Here is a 17,999-nt window from a genome sequence, read left to right on the forward strand (position 1 = left end):
AAACTTGCTCCTAAATAAAGCCCATGGTATCCTACTGCATACCCTCAGGGTAGATCTGAGGATTTGTCTTAACTGATTCTTGAGACTCTTTCAGCCAGGGAATTGCAACAGTGCTATTAAAAAGAGTTTTATTGACATGACACATTCCCTAAGATAGGTCGTTAATCATTCCATGTTATTGTATCAATAGTATACTTAATGTTTTAATTCAAGCAAAATCCTAATGATACAGCTATCAGGAGGAAAAATGCTACACTGAATCTAAGTGGTGCTTCCACTATGACTGAGTAGTGTATTCAGACTAATACTTATCAGCTTGGCTTCTGCTGTTCTGTGTGTATTTTCATGTATTAAAGAATTGTTTATAAAAAAGGAGGAGGTCAGCAATGTCATTCTTGTAAACTGATAGCCTACTTAGAAAGAACTTCTTGGAACTGCCAAGAATTTTGTTGTGTCATTTTCTCTGGAGCCTTCTCTCAAAACATATGCATAAACATATCCTCAATGATAATACTGGGCATATGTTTCAACCCCAAGCAACACTGACTGCTGTGGTTCTATACCAAAATAACTTAATGAGACAGAGGGTGCAGGTTTTACTACTATCTTCCAAATAATACCCTGTCCTTATTTACGTCACTGGGAAAAGGATTCATTTTAACTTTACAATGTATAGAAATGTTAAACATCTCAGAAACAACAAACAAACAAACAAACAATAACAATAAACTTGTGATAATAAACTATGTGATTACCTTAATTCATATTTACTACTTTTTTTGATTCTGACTGTTTTCTCAGCAACCTTTCTTGGCAAAATAAACAAGTGACATTTTAAATGATGGAGAGTAAAGTAACACCGTTATTTATAAAATGGAGGTTCCAAGACAAGGAAATTGTCACTGATACAGAATGGAGATTAACACAACTGCATACCCCAACCATCACTCAGCAGAGTGAAGCCCGAAGGGAATGAAAAAATGCCTTCACTCCTCCCTAAAATCTGACAAAACTGTAGCGCTATAACTTGTGATATGCTGTATAATTGTGTTAAGACTTGACATCCATGTTGAAGTACAAAGAATCTGTGGTTCTGCTCTGCTTGTTATCTGCTGTTGTAGATCCATGCTGCCTATATGAGCTTGATCTTCACTTACTGCACTTAACTTAAAATGGCCCTGCAAAGTTTTGGTGTTCTTGTGTCCTGTGCTGCAGGGTAAATCCCATTCCTATTTGGTTGTACCCCCCTGCTCTGCTTGCCTCCCCATCCTGCCGAAGGCACGCTGCCACTGGCAGACTTGGGATCCATGATCACACACACCATGCTTTCCCTTCAGATTTCAAAGATTTTGCCATGAAAACAATTTTGTGGCAAGTTTAATATTAATGAAGCTATTGAGAGCAGCTGTTTAACACAACCACTTAAACCAATTGTGAATCCCACATCACCACCACACCATTGTTTTCACACTACTTTAATTCAATCTAGAATTGAACAAAGAATTTAGCCTACACTAACAGAGCAATAGAAAACAGAAAGTGGAAAAAGAAAGGTGATAAGAATGAGAACTGAGGCATATCAGGAAAAAAAAAAAAAAAAGAGAGAAAAAAAAGAAACTGCAATAAAGCTCATTTTCCTTCCAAATTAAGCATGACTATCAATCTGCCGTGTTTTTGCAGACTTAGTTTACAAATATATTAATTCATCATACCTCTTTCAGGTTTAATAAAAATAATACCAGTTCAAATGAGCATCAGTCAGTTTTGTTGTCTTATAATAGACTGATGGCTTTAAGCTTTCCAAAAGGAAATTCAATTTGAATAAGGATTTATCTTGAATTGTCAGTGAAATATCCGTCCCTCAATAATTATTTCTCACAATCATTCTAAATTCTGTTAGTATTTTTTCTTCCAAAGCACCATATTTTGAAGTTAGCCCTAGGTAAATCACAGAATATCCATATTAATGGAGATATTTATAGTAAGAGCATTGTTTTTTTCTCACAGTAATTCATGTCCCAAAAAGATCCTTTCTAGTACCATAGGAAAAGAAGATATATCTGTGTAAAATGTCACCAGTGTTGAAGCAACTATACACAGTATTTGTTTCTTTTGATATTTCAGCTGAGGTTTCTAAGTTCAAGTAATTAACTTAAGGGTTTTCTTGTATCCTTCCACTGCTTCTTATATCTATCTGTCAAAATGATTTCATTAAAAAACTCACAGATGATCATTTTACTGAATTTCTGACAAGTTAATATACTCCTTGTAAAGCTGTAACTACAGGTTAGATTTGGTTTTGATTCAGTGCCCAATCCGTTTACTGTTTACAGAACAGGAAAAAATATCAGGTGTAATGAATGGTGCTAAGCTGGAATAAAATAAATTGAACATGCATTTTTTTATTTTTAACCTCTTATGATCTACTGCCTTTTCAGATGATATTTAAAATGAATACATATCATTCAGGTGTTCAAATGTGCATATGTACCTTTATCCCAGGATTTAAGAAGAGAAATGGCAATCATTAACAACTACAGAGTGCACAGCTGGTCATTAACAGCAGAAGTTACAGATCCTTCTGAATAGCCACTACCAGTCAAAACAAGGTGATGAGTTTTTTTTTTTTTTTTAAAGAGCACTACATGACTCACAGTCAAACAGCACTGGAGCAAGCCAAGTCAAAGAAGCAGATTGTCTAATTAGAGTTTTCAGTTCTTTATATTTGTTAGCTGCCTAGAGAAGCTTCTTCAAAGATGCCCTAAAATCAAGTAATACAGAGGACAATCAGAGGAGAAAAAAAAATCTGCTTTTCATGTAAAGCAGTAAGAATTGGACTTCAGGAAACAAACACATACTGTATTTTTACTTTTCCTGTGCATGAAAAATAAAGGAGGTAGACTTGTTTTAGAAATACTCATTCAAGAATATTTTCTATAGATTAACTAATTTTGAATTCACCTACAAATCAAAGTACAGACATTTTTAGCTTTGTATTGTAAACATAATGTAAAAACAGCAAAAAATAAAATGGTATGTGTTGCATCCATTGAGTTTACAAATGGCAAACAAACGAGGAAAGCGATATTTCTCTCCGAAAACAATTTCTGCCAGTTATTTGAAACAGATAAATCCTAAGCAAGTTAATGAGCAGTAATGTTTCTCTAAGCATTACTCTTAACATCTGAAATAAGTAGAAAACAATGAAATAGAGACTATAGATGAGTCCATTCTTCCTCCAGCACATGCCATTCAAGATGATAGCTAACTAGGAAAATCTCCAAAATTAATGCTGAATTTTGCTCTCTTTAAGAGAAATGGTGGAGATAATATAAATATAACTCAGTCTTATCAACTGATTCAGTTCCAAAACCCAAACTTTTAATCATATGGTTTTATGGTCAGAAAAGCCTAAATATCAGAAGAATAATTCTTGAATGGAACAGTAACAGTCTGGCATTACATGCTAGCATTACATGCTAGGACTCACAAAATTGCATTTCCATTGCCATAATATCAACAAATAAATTTTATACTTTGACAGTTCATCACATAGAACATAGTGAGAATTTCCAGAAAATGTTTAAATTGTTCAATTTTTGAATAGTGTGATTCATTCTTAATAAATGAAGGCAGTTTTTTTTTTTTTTTTCTCTTAAATATGGCCGATTTGTTCGTTTAATAAAATAGAAACAAAAGAGCTCAGATTCCATCAGGAAATACAGCATAGTACAGGAAAACACAACATAAAAATGGTCCATTGATTCTGGTCCATAACAAATAGACAATACTAGAAAAGCTTTAACCCATTTTTCTTGTACTGAAACATTTTTTTTTTTTTCCAAAAACATAAACTAGTTGGATATACTACATATCCAACTCATGATAGTGATTTCCATGAGTAGATTTTCCAGCTTGTTCTATATGATCGCTGCATAATTACTAGTCTTAAAATGCCTTTAATTCCTCTTATTTTTCTAGTGTCCTAATCTATGAACCAAATAGATCATCTCTTTTTAATAAACACTGGAAAAAGGCATCTCTTTCCAAGATTCTGATAAAGCATTTCCAGAGACTGTTGTGAAAAGAAATACATCAAGTATACATTTTCTACAGCAGCCCAGACCACAGTAAAAACTAATTTGAACAAGGACTGGATACCCTGGCAAGATTTTTGATCCTTGAAATCAATATGAAGCTGCTAAAGGCAGAGGGAGGAAAGGAAGCACAGCAGTCTCTGGCTTGGTTATTGTTTTGCATGAACACTGAATTTCTAAGTCATACACCATACTAACATGTCTATTAGGTGTGTGATCTCCTTAGGCCTTCTTAAAGACATCTGCAGAAAATTAGTAAGGTCAGGCTGAATCACTTTCTTGTGTAAAACTCAAGGCGGTCACAATCCCAACTTCAGCACTGGAATTCTTTGTCCTAACATTTACCACTTGTAGTGGTAAACCCAGTCTTCTGCCAAGAGAGACTCAGTGCAAAGATAAGCATCTGACACCATGAATAAGGCCAGATGAGGACAAGGGACTATAATGATAGGGTGAATTAATAATTAGGTAGGAAATTAGATGGTTCTTGATGGACTACAAAACCATCACTTATGGTACAGGTGATCTGTAATTGGATTACCACAGAATTAGGAATATGAAAAAAATATTTCTAATATTCCTGATTTGCATTCAAATATATTCTCCAAAAAGAAAAAGAGGACAAATTAGTGGTGTTGCTACTGAGAGATTTTTCCTGTAGGAAAACAAAACAAAATAAAACAAAAACAAAAAAAAAAAAAAAAAAAAAACACACACACAATCTAAGATATGCTATAGAACTTAAAGGGACAAAAAAAACGAAGATTATTTTCCAGATTTTTTTTGTCAACATTATACAAATGATATCAGAGATTAAACGCTGTTAGCTTTTTAAACTCATAAATCATTACAATTGAGATGTCCAGTAGCATTAAGTAAATCACGTAAATGTCAAAATCATTTGTCAAGAAATTATGATCATAATTATCAGATATGTTTTTTTTAAAGGGAACAAAAAGTAAAAGCAAACAAACAAACTTAACTTTTCTTTATGGTACTTCAGAACCTCCTTGTTTTTCATATTTCAGTGATGATCAGGTTTATGATCAACTTAAGCTACTCATATACTTGGAATAACATAAATCAACCTTGTTTTTATAACTCCTTTATCCGGCTAGTTTTACAAAATTGATATTTGGAAGTGAATTCTTACCTGCTTTTGTCTTTCAAGATAGAGCTCATATGAAGCTGGTATGACTAGGCAAGTTTAGACCATCTCTGCACTAATCTATACTTGCTATAGCAAAAATTGCAGAATGTATTTCAAAACCATCCCTGCATGTTTAATAGCATTTCCTGGAAAATTCCACTATTAAGAAAATGCAATAAGACCTTGGACAATTTTTTTTTTTTACAGTCTCCCTGTTCTGGTTTTGCTTTTGATCCCGCAATTGGCTTCTTTATGTATTGCTTCCACTGAGAATGAAGTGTTCCAATCTCTATGTATTGAGGATCTAAACCTTTTTTTTTTTTTTTTTTTTTATCATTTAATCTGTTTTCATGCATCCTTCTCAAGCTAAAGCAACACTGTTGAAATAATTATCATCTTCAGTCTGTTTCTGAAGTTAGAGGTTATTGCCTCCTCTAATCTCCCAGTGGAGCTGCTTATATAAGTAATTCTTATCCTGTTTCAGTTCCAATCAGTTTGATTAGCAAAATTCTATTATGTATGCTCTATACATTAACTTGGATCATTTAGTTAAGAAGCAGGCAGATAAGAAAATCCATCCAATCAGAAAAATGACTACTTCCTACAGGGAGTATTGACATGAAGAAGAAGATAGGTTAGGGGAACAGCAACCCCTTCAAGCTGGTATGACTCCAGAGAGAATACACCTGTGTAATTCCATCAAGATAGCCTGAATGCACAACAAAATATATATACTGGCATATTTTTTATACTAGAACAAATATGACTTACATAAGCTGCAGGAGAACAGGAAATTCCCTACCTAACTTTAAGTTAGATTTTCACAAATGGATGATATTTGATATAGCATAAACTCTTACAATAAAAAATTACTCTTTAAAAAATATTAATTAATATGATCTGACAAAGAACATTTATATGAGTTCAGCAGAACGTCTCATCTGGAATCAGCATTTCTGGTCTGTGAAATGCACAGTTAATATCCATGGAAGTGTGATTCATGTTCTCCAAGGCAGGAAAGGGTACACCTAGTTCTAAGCTATGAACAGAAAATTAAAACTTTTTTTTTTTTTTTTTTACAATAAGTAGAAATATAGCAGGGAAAACAAAAAAAGAAGTCAATTTCTGAAGGTTTTTTTTTGATGTGTACAGTTGGAACACGGACCAATCCATGCACAGATTTATAATATACATGAAGAAAAGTGATACTGCTGCTTTGACATTATCTTCCAGTTTAGTGACAATTAATTGGACAGAATAAACCTAAATACTTTCATCCAGTATTATGCACAAATTGTTTAATTCTTTAACATCTTATATATGCTTTTTTAAGGTATATCTCATTTTTAACATGTATTTCTATTGTACCCACAATATTTATCTGCATGCAGTTAATTCACTACCTCCGTATGCCAATAAATGTTGTGAGTAAAACATATACATCTACTGTATATGTTACTAACTTATAGTTAATAACAAATCAGATTTTAATGCTAGAATTGTGACTACTGTAGAAATATTTACTGTAGCTAGTACGACTTCTTCATTGTATTGTCATTTACTCTGTTATTTTTTCTAGATTTCTTAGCATAAAAGTAAGCAATTTTGCACTGTACCTATGCCATGTTTTGTTGAATTCCCATCAAGATGGTAGTGCCCTGAAGCACCTGGAAATGTGCACTGATCTTCTGCAACACTAGTTTCATCTCTTCAAGACTAAAATTGATTTTTCTCAAACTGGCATGTAAAGGTACAAAGTGTACTCAGTGATCCATAACTCAAGTGAGTGCAACAAGACTAGCCTCAGTGGTTGAAGAAGCAGTAACTTTTTAAGCCTCTGCAAGCAACAGTGAAAAGAAAAGAAAAGAAGAAGAAGAAAAAAAAAAAAAAAAGCAGACAGTAGTGAAGAATTTATCTTGTAAAATGCCAGGCAGTCAAGTTGTTCTACTGCTGCTGCAGGCTATTGTCAGAGTTGCTAAGTAAATGGTAGAAATAGTGTTCTTTAATTGGAAAGAGCTGGGATACCATGGTGATGTGCTTTTTATAGCATACCTAATATAAACAGATAAAAAGGGATTTCTAAACTCAGATTTTATCTCTGCATTATTTGCCCGATTCTGTATTTCACTGTGAAAGTTTGAATCCTCCCTGAAATAGAAGGAAAAGTATTGGAGTTTCTCCTAGCTCTCCCCCACAACATAATCCTGTCTGTAACACCTAGGCTTATCAAAGGGAAAGCAAGTAGAATCGTAGAATCATAGAATAATAAAGGTTGGAAAAGACTTCCAAGATCATCTGATCCAACCATCACCCTTACTACCACTATCACCCACTAAACCATGTCCCTGAGCACCACGTCCAACCTTTCCTTAAACACCCCCATACGCCACCACCTCCCTGGGCAACCCGCTCCAAAGCCTGACTGCTCTTTCTGAGAAGAAATGTCTCCTCTTTTCCAAACCAAACCTCCCCTGGTGCAACTGGAGGCCATTCCCTCTAGTCCTATGATTAGTTATCTGCAAGAAGAGTCTGACTCCCAGCTCCCTACAAGTTGGACTATGCCTTTAAACAGAAAGACCGGTCGAGTCTTGCACTCACTCAGCCCCCATTAGCAATTGCCTGGCAACTCATGTACTTCCCTGATAAAGCAGAGCAGTACATATGTCTCAGAAAGGACATGCACAAGAAGCAGCGTCACCAATAGGCAGACCGCATGCTACTCTGTCAGGCCATGATGCTTTCTTAATACACAATCCGATAGAGAATACATGGTTTTAGATGTGATGTCATCTGTGGAGTCCCTGACCCGTTAACAACAAAATATCAGTATTGCTAAGTCCTGAAATAAAAAACTGAATTTCACAGGCAGTTCAAATTTCTACATCTACTAGTTTCTGCAGTGTCCAAGACTTCAAAAAGGCTCTTTATTTTATTTTCACTACATGTACGTAAATCATAATGTAGGAGAAATGCAACAGAGCGTTCAGGCACTTGGGAGTAATGAGAATTTCCATTGTCATGGAATATCTTGATGCTAGCTAACTTGCTTGGTATTATTAAACTGAGGTAGGTAATGTAGAAATTAATAAAAACATTTAATTACTAAATCATGAGTAAGAGAAACAAATGTTTTCTCTTCCCCTTTCTCTACACTACATAGCCCAAGATCAAAATATTTCTTTTTCCTTTTGCAATCATCTGATAAAGTGGTAGATGCTAGCCTATATTCTGTTTTCAGTAACAGAAAGAATTGCTTCTCATCAATCTTGTGTGCTCAAAAATGTAAATTCTGAGAGTGAAAATGGAAAATCTTTATGAAAACCGATGAAATGTCATTCGTATGAACATATGAAAGCTATAGAAATTGAACACAATTTTGAGCGTCCAGACAATTCCTACTCCAAGTTTGTGTTGCTCTGACAAAAAATAGTATGGAAAATAAGTGAGCTGTAGAAAGATACAAAGATGATATCAGCTATGATTTTCTTTTTTAAAAAAACTTTATTGATGTCTGTATATTTTACATAAAATTATTCTAATTATACCCCTTGCTTGCAGTAACTACCTTTTTTATTAATGAAGTTTCCGATAATCACAATTTCATAGAATCATAGAATATCCTGAGTTGGAAGGAACATACAAGGATCATCAAGTCCAACTCCTGGCTCCACACAGGTCTACCCAAAAATTCAGACCATATGACTACGAGCACAGTCCAAACACTCTTAAACTCTGACAGACTTGGTGCCGTGACTACGACCCTGGGGAGCCTGTTCCAGTGCATGACAACCCTCTCAGTTTTCTGATATCTAGCCTGAACCTTCCTGTCACAGCTTGATCCCATTCCCTTGGGTCCTATCGCTGGTCACTAGAGAGAATAGATCAGCACCTGTCCCTCCACTCCCCATCATGAGGAAGCTGTAGGCTGCGATGAGGTCTCCCCTCAGCCTCTTCTTTTCCAGGCTGAACAGGACAAGTGACCTCAGCTGCTCCTTTCTAGGCCCTTCACCATCTTAGTAACCCTTAGTTTCTTTCAACATAATTGTGGAAAGAAATAGCTCAAGTTACAGATACCATTTTCAGAGTGCTTCAGGTTACAATGCCACCAGTATTTTAATTCTATTCACTGGATGCTAATACATTAATCAGGATTAGATTTCTGTAATTTGACCATACTGTGATAGTGATTAGCACTGTATGCAGCTTAGGCCACAGTCCTTAGAGTTCATACAAGTAATTGCATTGACATAGCAAAGAATTCTGACGCTGTTCCCAAGTACAGAGCAAAGACTGAATAGTCACTAACTGGTTTGAAACATTGCTTTGAAAAAGGGCCTATCATAGCAATAACATATCCAGATGTTCCTTTATCTCAAATGCAGAGTTATTAATAGACTGCTTCATCCTTGCTAAAAAGAGAGCCAGTTAACACAGCCTTACTTTTAATTTATGATTTGTTAGGTCTATTTCTTAATGTGATTAATGACAAATCACTACTTAAAGCATGGAACATTCATCAGCAGAACTGTAAGCCCTTAAAACAGGTGTTGAGGGAATTTGAGAACTTTACAATGCAAAGTTCTATTGTTTCTATCAGTCTAAATCACCAAAAGAACTGAAAACAAGTAAGGCTTTCATGGTTTTCATCCATACATGAAGGGCAAACGTCAAAATTTGCCAGTGCGGAATGTGAGACAACAAGAAAACAGAACCTTTCCTGAAGCTTTCTTGAAGATAGAAAGTTTTTGGTTAAGATTTGCCTTTTTTAAAGGATGAAACATTTAGAATCTTGATTACTGGGAGAAGGAAATAAGAGAAGGAAAAAGAAAGAAAACCTAGAATGTAACTATATAGAATACCGACCTATATATCGTACATATAACACAACAAGAATACATCTGACTTCTAGGTATTTCTGAAATTACAGAATGAAAGATCAGTTATCAAAATAAATTATTTATTGTATGAAGTAAATGTCCACAGAGGACACTGATAAAAAAAAAAAACTAAGTAGACCAGATGAGCCAGAGACCCTCAGGACAAAGACCGTGAAAATTCTCAAAGAAACTTAAAAAACGGACTAAAAATAGATAGTGGTAGTGATTCTTCTTCCCTAAAATAGGAAAGGTATAAAATAGTTAATTAGAGATATTCAAAATCAATATTATTATTTTTTTCTAACATCTGTACATCTAGGAACATTTTTACTAGGTATCCTACTTTAGTACTAATTCCCCTAATGACTAATTTTAGTCATCGGTGATTTTTGCTTTTCTGCTCAGTTCTGTTCAGTTTTTATTTCTACTTCCTTTTCTTTCCACGTCCTGTTATTTCATCTTCTCTTTAATGTATATTGTAAGTTCTCTAGAGTAAAATTTTTTTCTTTGTTATAGGTCTGCAGAGAGCCTTGCATAACCCACCCATGATATACAAATGGTGGGTTTAAGTGATAGCATACAAATAAATTAACACAAAATGTTTATTGCACTTATACCCACTTATACCTAACAGAAACAGATGACTAATGGATATTAAACGCTGGTTTAATTAATGGGGAAAGAAAAAAAAAAAAAAAAAGCGGGGGAAAATCCTGTTGATAAACAGATCTTTAAAAATTATTTCAACACAATCTGTTGCAGTAATTACCAGAAAAAAACTTCCTGGTTCTGCCTTCAAAGACAGAGAGAAAGAAAAAATGAGTGAGGGTGCCTGGGAGTACTGTTTATGAAAAGGAGGCCTGTGAATTGTGCAGTACTTCAGTGTCCTGACCACTGGAGAAGATTGAAAACTGACTAGAATAAAGAGAATCTGCAAAACTTGACTGCAAATAAACAATTTTCTTGTCTCCATTTTATTCAGAGTTGGCCATTATCAAAATGTACATTCATTCCAGAATGCAACCTTTTTAAAAAAATTATTGAGGGGCTGGTAAAGAAGTGTCAGATACTAATAATTCCAGTCTGAATATTCTCACTTGAATAATGACTTCCAGACATTGCTTCAATTCAAGGTATGCTAAGATCTGTGGCCTCTCTGGATTCTACGCAGATCCAACTATGGGAACACAGAAGTAGTTTAGAACTGCCCTCCTTTCACCTTCAGAAATCAGACCCGATCTCCGAGCCAGTTCCAGTACTCTCTGTGGTAGAGTAGCTCTTTTATTTTTCTTTTTTTTTTTTTTAAATTATTTTTCAATTTTAAGTTGTGAAAAACAAACAAAAAACGCATAGTGGATAATTTTCTCTGTAGCATGATGTTTGATGGACATCCTTGATTTCTGTGCAAGAATGTTTGAAAGTGACTGATACTATGGAAAGATAGTATTGGGCTAGCTCTTATATAGGACCTTTTAGTTTTCGTATCTATGTTCTTAATTTTGGTTGTTTCTAAATCTGACTTGTAATTCAACCCCTTAAATATTTCTAAACTAATGGTATTTCAAAATAATTATTTCTAAAACTTTTAATGGTTTGTTTTACCTCCTTAACAATAATTAAAAAGACAAAAATTCTTTATTCTTACCTCTAACATTGAGTATTCTTCCCTTTACAAATCAACTATCCACTAATTATAGAGACTTTACACAAGATGTGTTAAGTGGCCTTTCACAAATGGTGTCTTCTAGCATGAAACGCTGGTAATATCCTAGTCATATAAATCCGTATATGCTACAATATAGAAGTCCAAGATTACCTTTTTTGAATAGTTATAAATAAAAACTTTGTACTTATTTTTGCGTATTTAATATTTTATTTCAATTTTTGAGTTATTAGACTCCTTCAGTATTATCTGTAGAATAGAGAATACTGAGAATAAATCAGACCAGAACAAAATAAAAATGGAATAATCTAGGAAAAATAGCATGAGATACTGTCTTTCACTGGTTGACCATGCCTTTTAATGAACGCTTCTACCCAGACAAAGACAGAGATGAAATTATATCTTTCAGTTAGGGAATTTGTCCTATCTGCCCAGTTTTCCAGCTTGACTGACTGGAAAAAAAGATTTTCCAAGCCACATAACTGGAGGTTGAATAATCATTGTCAAAAAGATGAGCCCTGAAGTTTGTCCAGTTGTATTAAATACATAAATAAAAATAATAAATAACAGGATGATGCTTGTCTACTATTGCTCATGATGTCTTTCGTCACAGAACTGCACTGCTACAATGCACACCTCAGTTTGCTTGGAAGAAGAGAATTTAGAGCAGGTTAACAAAGTGACTGCTCAGTTTTGTTGACTTCAAGCTTATTGTCCAGCATACAACTGGATTCAAGCAGTAATACTCATGTATAGAAAACACAGGGTAATTAACAGGGTAATTAACAGGGTAATTAACACAACCATATTTAGGTATTTGCATGGGATAAAAAGTGATTTTTATTCATCACTGGGAATAAGAACTTCTACCAGTAGATTTTGGGTTTATTTATTCCTCTACTAAACTGATTTTGACAGTTTTTTATTCCTCATGTTATTTGTCCTGGTCATCTTTGTAATAATATCCCATTTTAGTAGTCAGTGACTTCATTTTAAATTTTTTGTTTGAAAACAATCTATTTTCTTTGCCCTTTCTTATGTGATTGCTTGTGCACTTTCAAGTCTGGTCGAGTTTTTCTCTGACACTACATGCAAAGTACTGTAGAGACAGCATTGTTTTTGCTTGGTAAACATCTGTGCCATGAAAAGATATTGCCTGGGAAATGAATTAGGCATGAATAAGTTTTATATCCCCATTTAAAACAAATATAAAATAAATCAAATTATTGTTTAATATACTTAATTATCTTTTCATGTGTCGCATGTCACATAGCATATGTCCTGTAAAAAGCACTTGGTTTGGTCCTCTGAACATGTCATTTATATGCTAATGATGAGAGATGAAACAACACATTCTTGCCAGTCAGAATCCACTGTAAAAAATATGTGTCCCTAAATAGAGTTCTATTCTAAAAATTACATTAGTCCAGCCATACTTAATTTTGAAAAGGGCGAACTAACTGTAACTACAAATTCTCTGAATATGGTAAATAATTCATTTTATTGTAGAATATTTACCAGAGGATTTTTTAGGTTGGATGGAGCTCATCTAGTCCATCCCTCCGGCAGGGTCAACTAGAACCTACTTTACCATTCTAATTGAAAAAAAAAATAAAAAAATAAAAAAATGAAAAACTGCTTCATCCTTTCATCCTTTAAAAAGGGCCTTGACTAAGCTGTTTTTCTTATGTTTATCTTGGATTTCTTCTATCACAACTTGTGCTATTTACTTCTCAACATATCACTGGGCATCACTGACATCTGACTGATTTTAAAAGGCACTTAAATCTAGTAATAGTTTATACAGGCAAAAAAAAAAAAAAAAAGTAAATATATTATTAAAAAGTAGTTGTAGTTCTGAAAAAAATGCTAAGGGTGCCACTCAGTCCAAACTGTGTCTTCTACACATCTGAATTACTGTGAACACTTTATCTCAAAACATGATAAAGTACCTTTCAGTAATAAATTCATTATAGTACTTTGAAAATAGAAGAAATAGCTCTCTATCTGTAAATAATTTGTAGTATTTGCTTGGCTCCAGACAATAAACCAAATTATTTTGTGACCTAATGCCACTGAGAGCAGCAAATTCCTGTCACAGAGGTACACACTTCATCATTATAATATAGATCATGAGTATCACTAACTATGTATATTTTCACATTGTCTATATATACAAATACACTTAAAAATTTATATATCTAATACACATAATGTCATGTGTTCAACTGGGCAACATTTGCATTTACTAAGCTCTCAATTTTTAACAAGCCTGATATAAGGAACCTCTTAAATGCCTACAATATATTCACCTTTCACAACATATAATAAAGTCAAACACACTCATGCAGCTACTTCATTACAAACATACTGTCAAAGAAATGGAATCTTTAAAGGAATGAACTCATCTGGAGGTGGTGATTGAAAGCATTTTCGCATCTCAGGAAAGGAGCATTTTAACATTGCTTGTCACGGACATCCTGTTAGGCCTTCATGAGTATCATGTAACACCTTTGGTACAGCTTCTTTAAGACTAGAAATGAACTTTTGCTATTGGTTCTACTGTAAAATTGAATTAATACATTGTACTCACAGGTTGTTTTATTCAAATGATAATTTTTGCTTGCTTCTTGCTATTCACCAGGAAATAACCAGCTCCATATGACTCATGTTGTGGGAGTTCAAGCCTGCTTGCACACAAAAGAAAATTACATAATTAAACTAAATTCTGCAAATCAAAAACATCTTTGTAATTGCCTAAAGAGTATTTTATATTCCATTTTCAGAAGATGCTTCTCTGTGTACCTATTCAGAAGGAACATATATTATAAAAATTAATTTTAGTTTCTTAAATAATTAAGCAGTTTGGTGAGTTTTAGTTGCTGCTGTTGGTGTGTTTTTTTTTTTTTTTTTTTTTTTTTTTCCTCCCAAAGAATACTTCTCTTATGCAAATTTCTGAATTTTAGGTTTATGCTTCAGTTTTGTCCTGATTAAGGAAATGTCATTTACTGTACATGTATCTGATCTGAGTTTCATTTTTTTTTAAAAGATGGGCTATTGGGCAGAAAAATAAACAAACAAGCACTGATGTTCTTAACAATCTCTGAACTAAATTTAACTTAAGGAAAATATTTTAAAGTTAATAAAGAATGGAAAAATTACAGAAAAAATATTGTTATTTCAACAGACATGAAAACAGACAGGACTTTCAAAACACTACTTCAGAGAAGTAAAGAAAGGCCAGGGAGAATAGTGATTAATGAGTAGAGCTTTAGCATTTAGTTTTGTGGGTCTTCTTGGAGTCCAGCAGTACCAATCCACCAATCAGCAGTTCTTTCTGATGTGTTGTTTCCTAACCTAACTACAGACTGTCACTTCAATCTCTAGAGAATGTTATTGCCTAGGAAGACTGAACTGGTAAGGGGGAGAAAGAGACCAAGAAAATCACTTCTAATTACTGTGATGTCAATTTGGAGACTAACTGGAAACATCAAAAATCTATCCTTATTTCTTACACTAGAGTAAAACCAAAAAAAAAGTCTCTTGACTTCTTGATCCACAGCTCTGTCTAGTTCCTGAAAATGCCAGTTTCACTAAACAGGATTTCTAGACTACTCACAAGTGGGGACTTATAAAGGACTTATAAATTATGATAAAGGACTTACCATAATTTAATGATAATCGGTCACAGAGTTCTGTTTAGTGAATTCTAATGCTTCCAAAAATTGGATTTTGATGAGGTTTCTGCACTTTAATTTCTTCTCTGTATGCATTCCTGCTAAAGACTATTAAATAGAATACAGACTGAAAGCTAACCCACACTGCATACTTCAAGATGTTTTATTAGCTTTCGTGAACATTAGACAACCTGTCTGTATTTACCACCTGTTAATAACAGGATGGCATAGAAAATAAAATACATGCCATGAAGCTTACTGTTATTGTCTCCCATCTTTGACATTTTCCTCTTTGAACATTCTGCAAAGAAACTCTCTCTGGTTCTCACCATTTCCCTTTACATCCACTACATCAAAAGCAGAGAAGAACAGAATTCTTAGCCTAATATTGTGTAGGTGACAAAATATTTCTTATGCCTCTGCTTTGGTAACAACTTTGAAATACTTTTCATAGCTGCTTGACAAATCCACAATTTCTTCTGCCCAAATCCTGGCTGAATTTCAGTCTCATAATTACATTCCACCTACCTAAAATTCTCCCTTTAGTTTGAGTGGGATAGTGTGCCATTTTCTGAGCTCTGTTAATTTGCTTATAAACTCCCACAGATACTAAAGAGAAAGTCAGGCAGTACTTGGTTTCACTTTTCTAAAAACATTATATACAATGTACCAATTTTTCAGTAAAGCTAGTGAAAATATTCCAACAGACCGAGGCCATAGTGCTGAATCTAACACTGTTGCTGACCAACTAACTTTCTGCCCTTCTGTGGCAGCATTTAAGCTGATTCAAAGTGGTGTGGAATGAAAATTCTCTTGATCCAGAACTCATGAGCCAGTGCCCAATATAAACATTGTAACAGCATACCTGTCTTTTTTTTGAAAACTGCTAAATGGCAACATTTTTATTTCAGTGAGAAATTAAGAATTTCCCAAACTTCATTTTCCAGGAAAGAGAAATGTTAGTCCCTGGTACACTCTGCTTTTCAGGTCCTAGTGTAAATCTCATTCTTGGTTTAGAGATGTGACAAACACTGTAGAAGCTGTAGGCTTTCCCTTTATCAATTATTTTCTTGTTCATCCAGGCATCTAATTTTTCATTTATACTTGAAAAATACTACTAAACAATTACAATGCTCAGTTTCCTGATCACTACGAAACCTAAAAGAAGAGTAGTTTTTATTTTGGGATCATCGGATTTAGACTTGCAAACTAATATTTGTAAGACAAAAGCAATTATCATTAGTTGAACATGAACTTCTAAGCATTCGGAGTTTAAAAAGTTCCAAGATCATGTGGTGTTCAAAAACTAAAGCCAGAAAAAAAAAAAAGAATAATTGGTAAGAGGAATAAAGGTAGTATCTTGACAAATATCAGAAGAGGAGATATAAATTGATATTTGTAAGCAGACCTTCTGTAGACTTTTTCTGCAGTTCTTCTAAGAGTTGTTCTGTCTAGCAGAATTATCAACAACTCTTATGTTTCCCAGACACCACTGAAACTCCTAAAGTATTTGAGCCCATTTGTTGTTCAGTTATTAATAACATTTGCATCTGTTCTACCTGATCTTCTCTGATCATTTTGTCTAGTGCTAATGTTTTACCTTTTCCTTTTTGAATTACTGCAGATGTTTGCTGATTCTAACCATACTACAGCTGCCTTTTAAACAAGCTACAAAATTATCAGAAAATGCATTGGACATCAGAAGAAAATTTCACTAGCAGCAGGTTTTCCACATGATGAAGAGACAGAATGCCAAGAAAACCTAATTTACTCTTTGTGTGAAGTAGAAGGGTTATATTCCTCTGGGTCTTTATTCCTGTGCATGCCACTTTGCAAATGAAACACACCATGAGTACTGTATGAAAAAAGCATCATGAATACTAAGTTGGTCTTGAGTTATACAGGAATATAAAATGCATTGGTTCTAGTTAAAATTGATTTTGCCTTGGAAATAAGTATTGGATTCACTTTCTCTCCATCCCCAAAACACGTAGACAGATGGAAAATATCATGGTTGCTGCTGTATATTTGAGTGATAAATATACTTACACAATAAAGAAAACCAGCAATATTGTTGGTAGTTTCAGGAAAAAAAAAAGTTACTATTTCACTGCAAAGAGGTACAGTCTCTGGAATAAGTTCACAGAGTTCAGCAGTGTTGATTTACAAAAGAGAAAAAAAAAAAAAGAAAAAAAAATGAATTTTTATATTTTTTCCTTGTATTAAACAAGGCATAATTAGAGCTCCTGTTGGAGCTACCAAAAAGTCAGGAAGGCAAGGGGCTATGTGAAATTATAGAATTAAAACATCTTGTGTAGTGTTGTAATAAGTGTAGCAGCTGCTAGATTCCTTGTGTTTCCTTTTATATTATGTTAAAATAAATTACTGGTCTGAAAGTGTTTTTCTAGTTACTGATCTTAAGTAAAAATATTGATGAGTACTGATGAGATCAGATAAACCAACAGGATCCAACTTTCATAACCATTTGAAGGCCCAAATGACTTTGAATATTTTAATCCTGTAAAATACATTCAA

General features: G+C 33.9%; 1 protein-coding gene across 5 annotated transcripts in view; it reads right to left on the minus strand.

Annotated features, from left to right (window-relative positions):
• DIAPH2 (diaphanous related formin 2) overlaps positions 1–17,999 on the minus strand; it is a 250,622-nt gene that overhangs the window by 12,544 nt on the left and 220,079 nt on the right. For all 5 annotated transcript variants that reach the window (XR_011811856.1, XR_011811855.1, XR_011811854.1 and 2 more), the window contains exon 28: positions 14,381–14,474. Coding sequence is in view for 1 of the 5 variants with exons in the window: in XM_072043112.1 (XP_071899213.1) it covers positions 14,425–14,474 (50 nt within the window). In the remaining 4 variants the exon portion in view is untranslated. The remainder of the gene's footprint in view (positions 1–14,380; positions 14,475–17,999) is intronic.

The sequence above is a fragment of the Anas platyrhynchos genome, chromosome 10 (assembly GCF_047663525.1).
Source record: "Anas platyrhynchos isolate ZD024472 breed Pekin duck chromosome 10, IASCAAS_PekinDuck_T2T, whole genome shotgun sequence".
Lineage (NCBI taxonomy): Eukaryota > Metazoa > Chordata > Aves > Anseriformes > Anatidae > Anas > Anas platyrhynchos.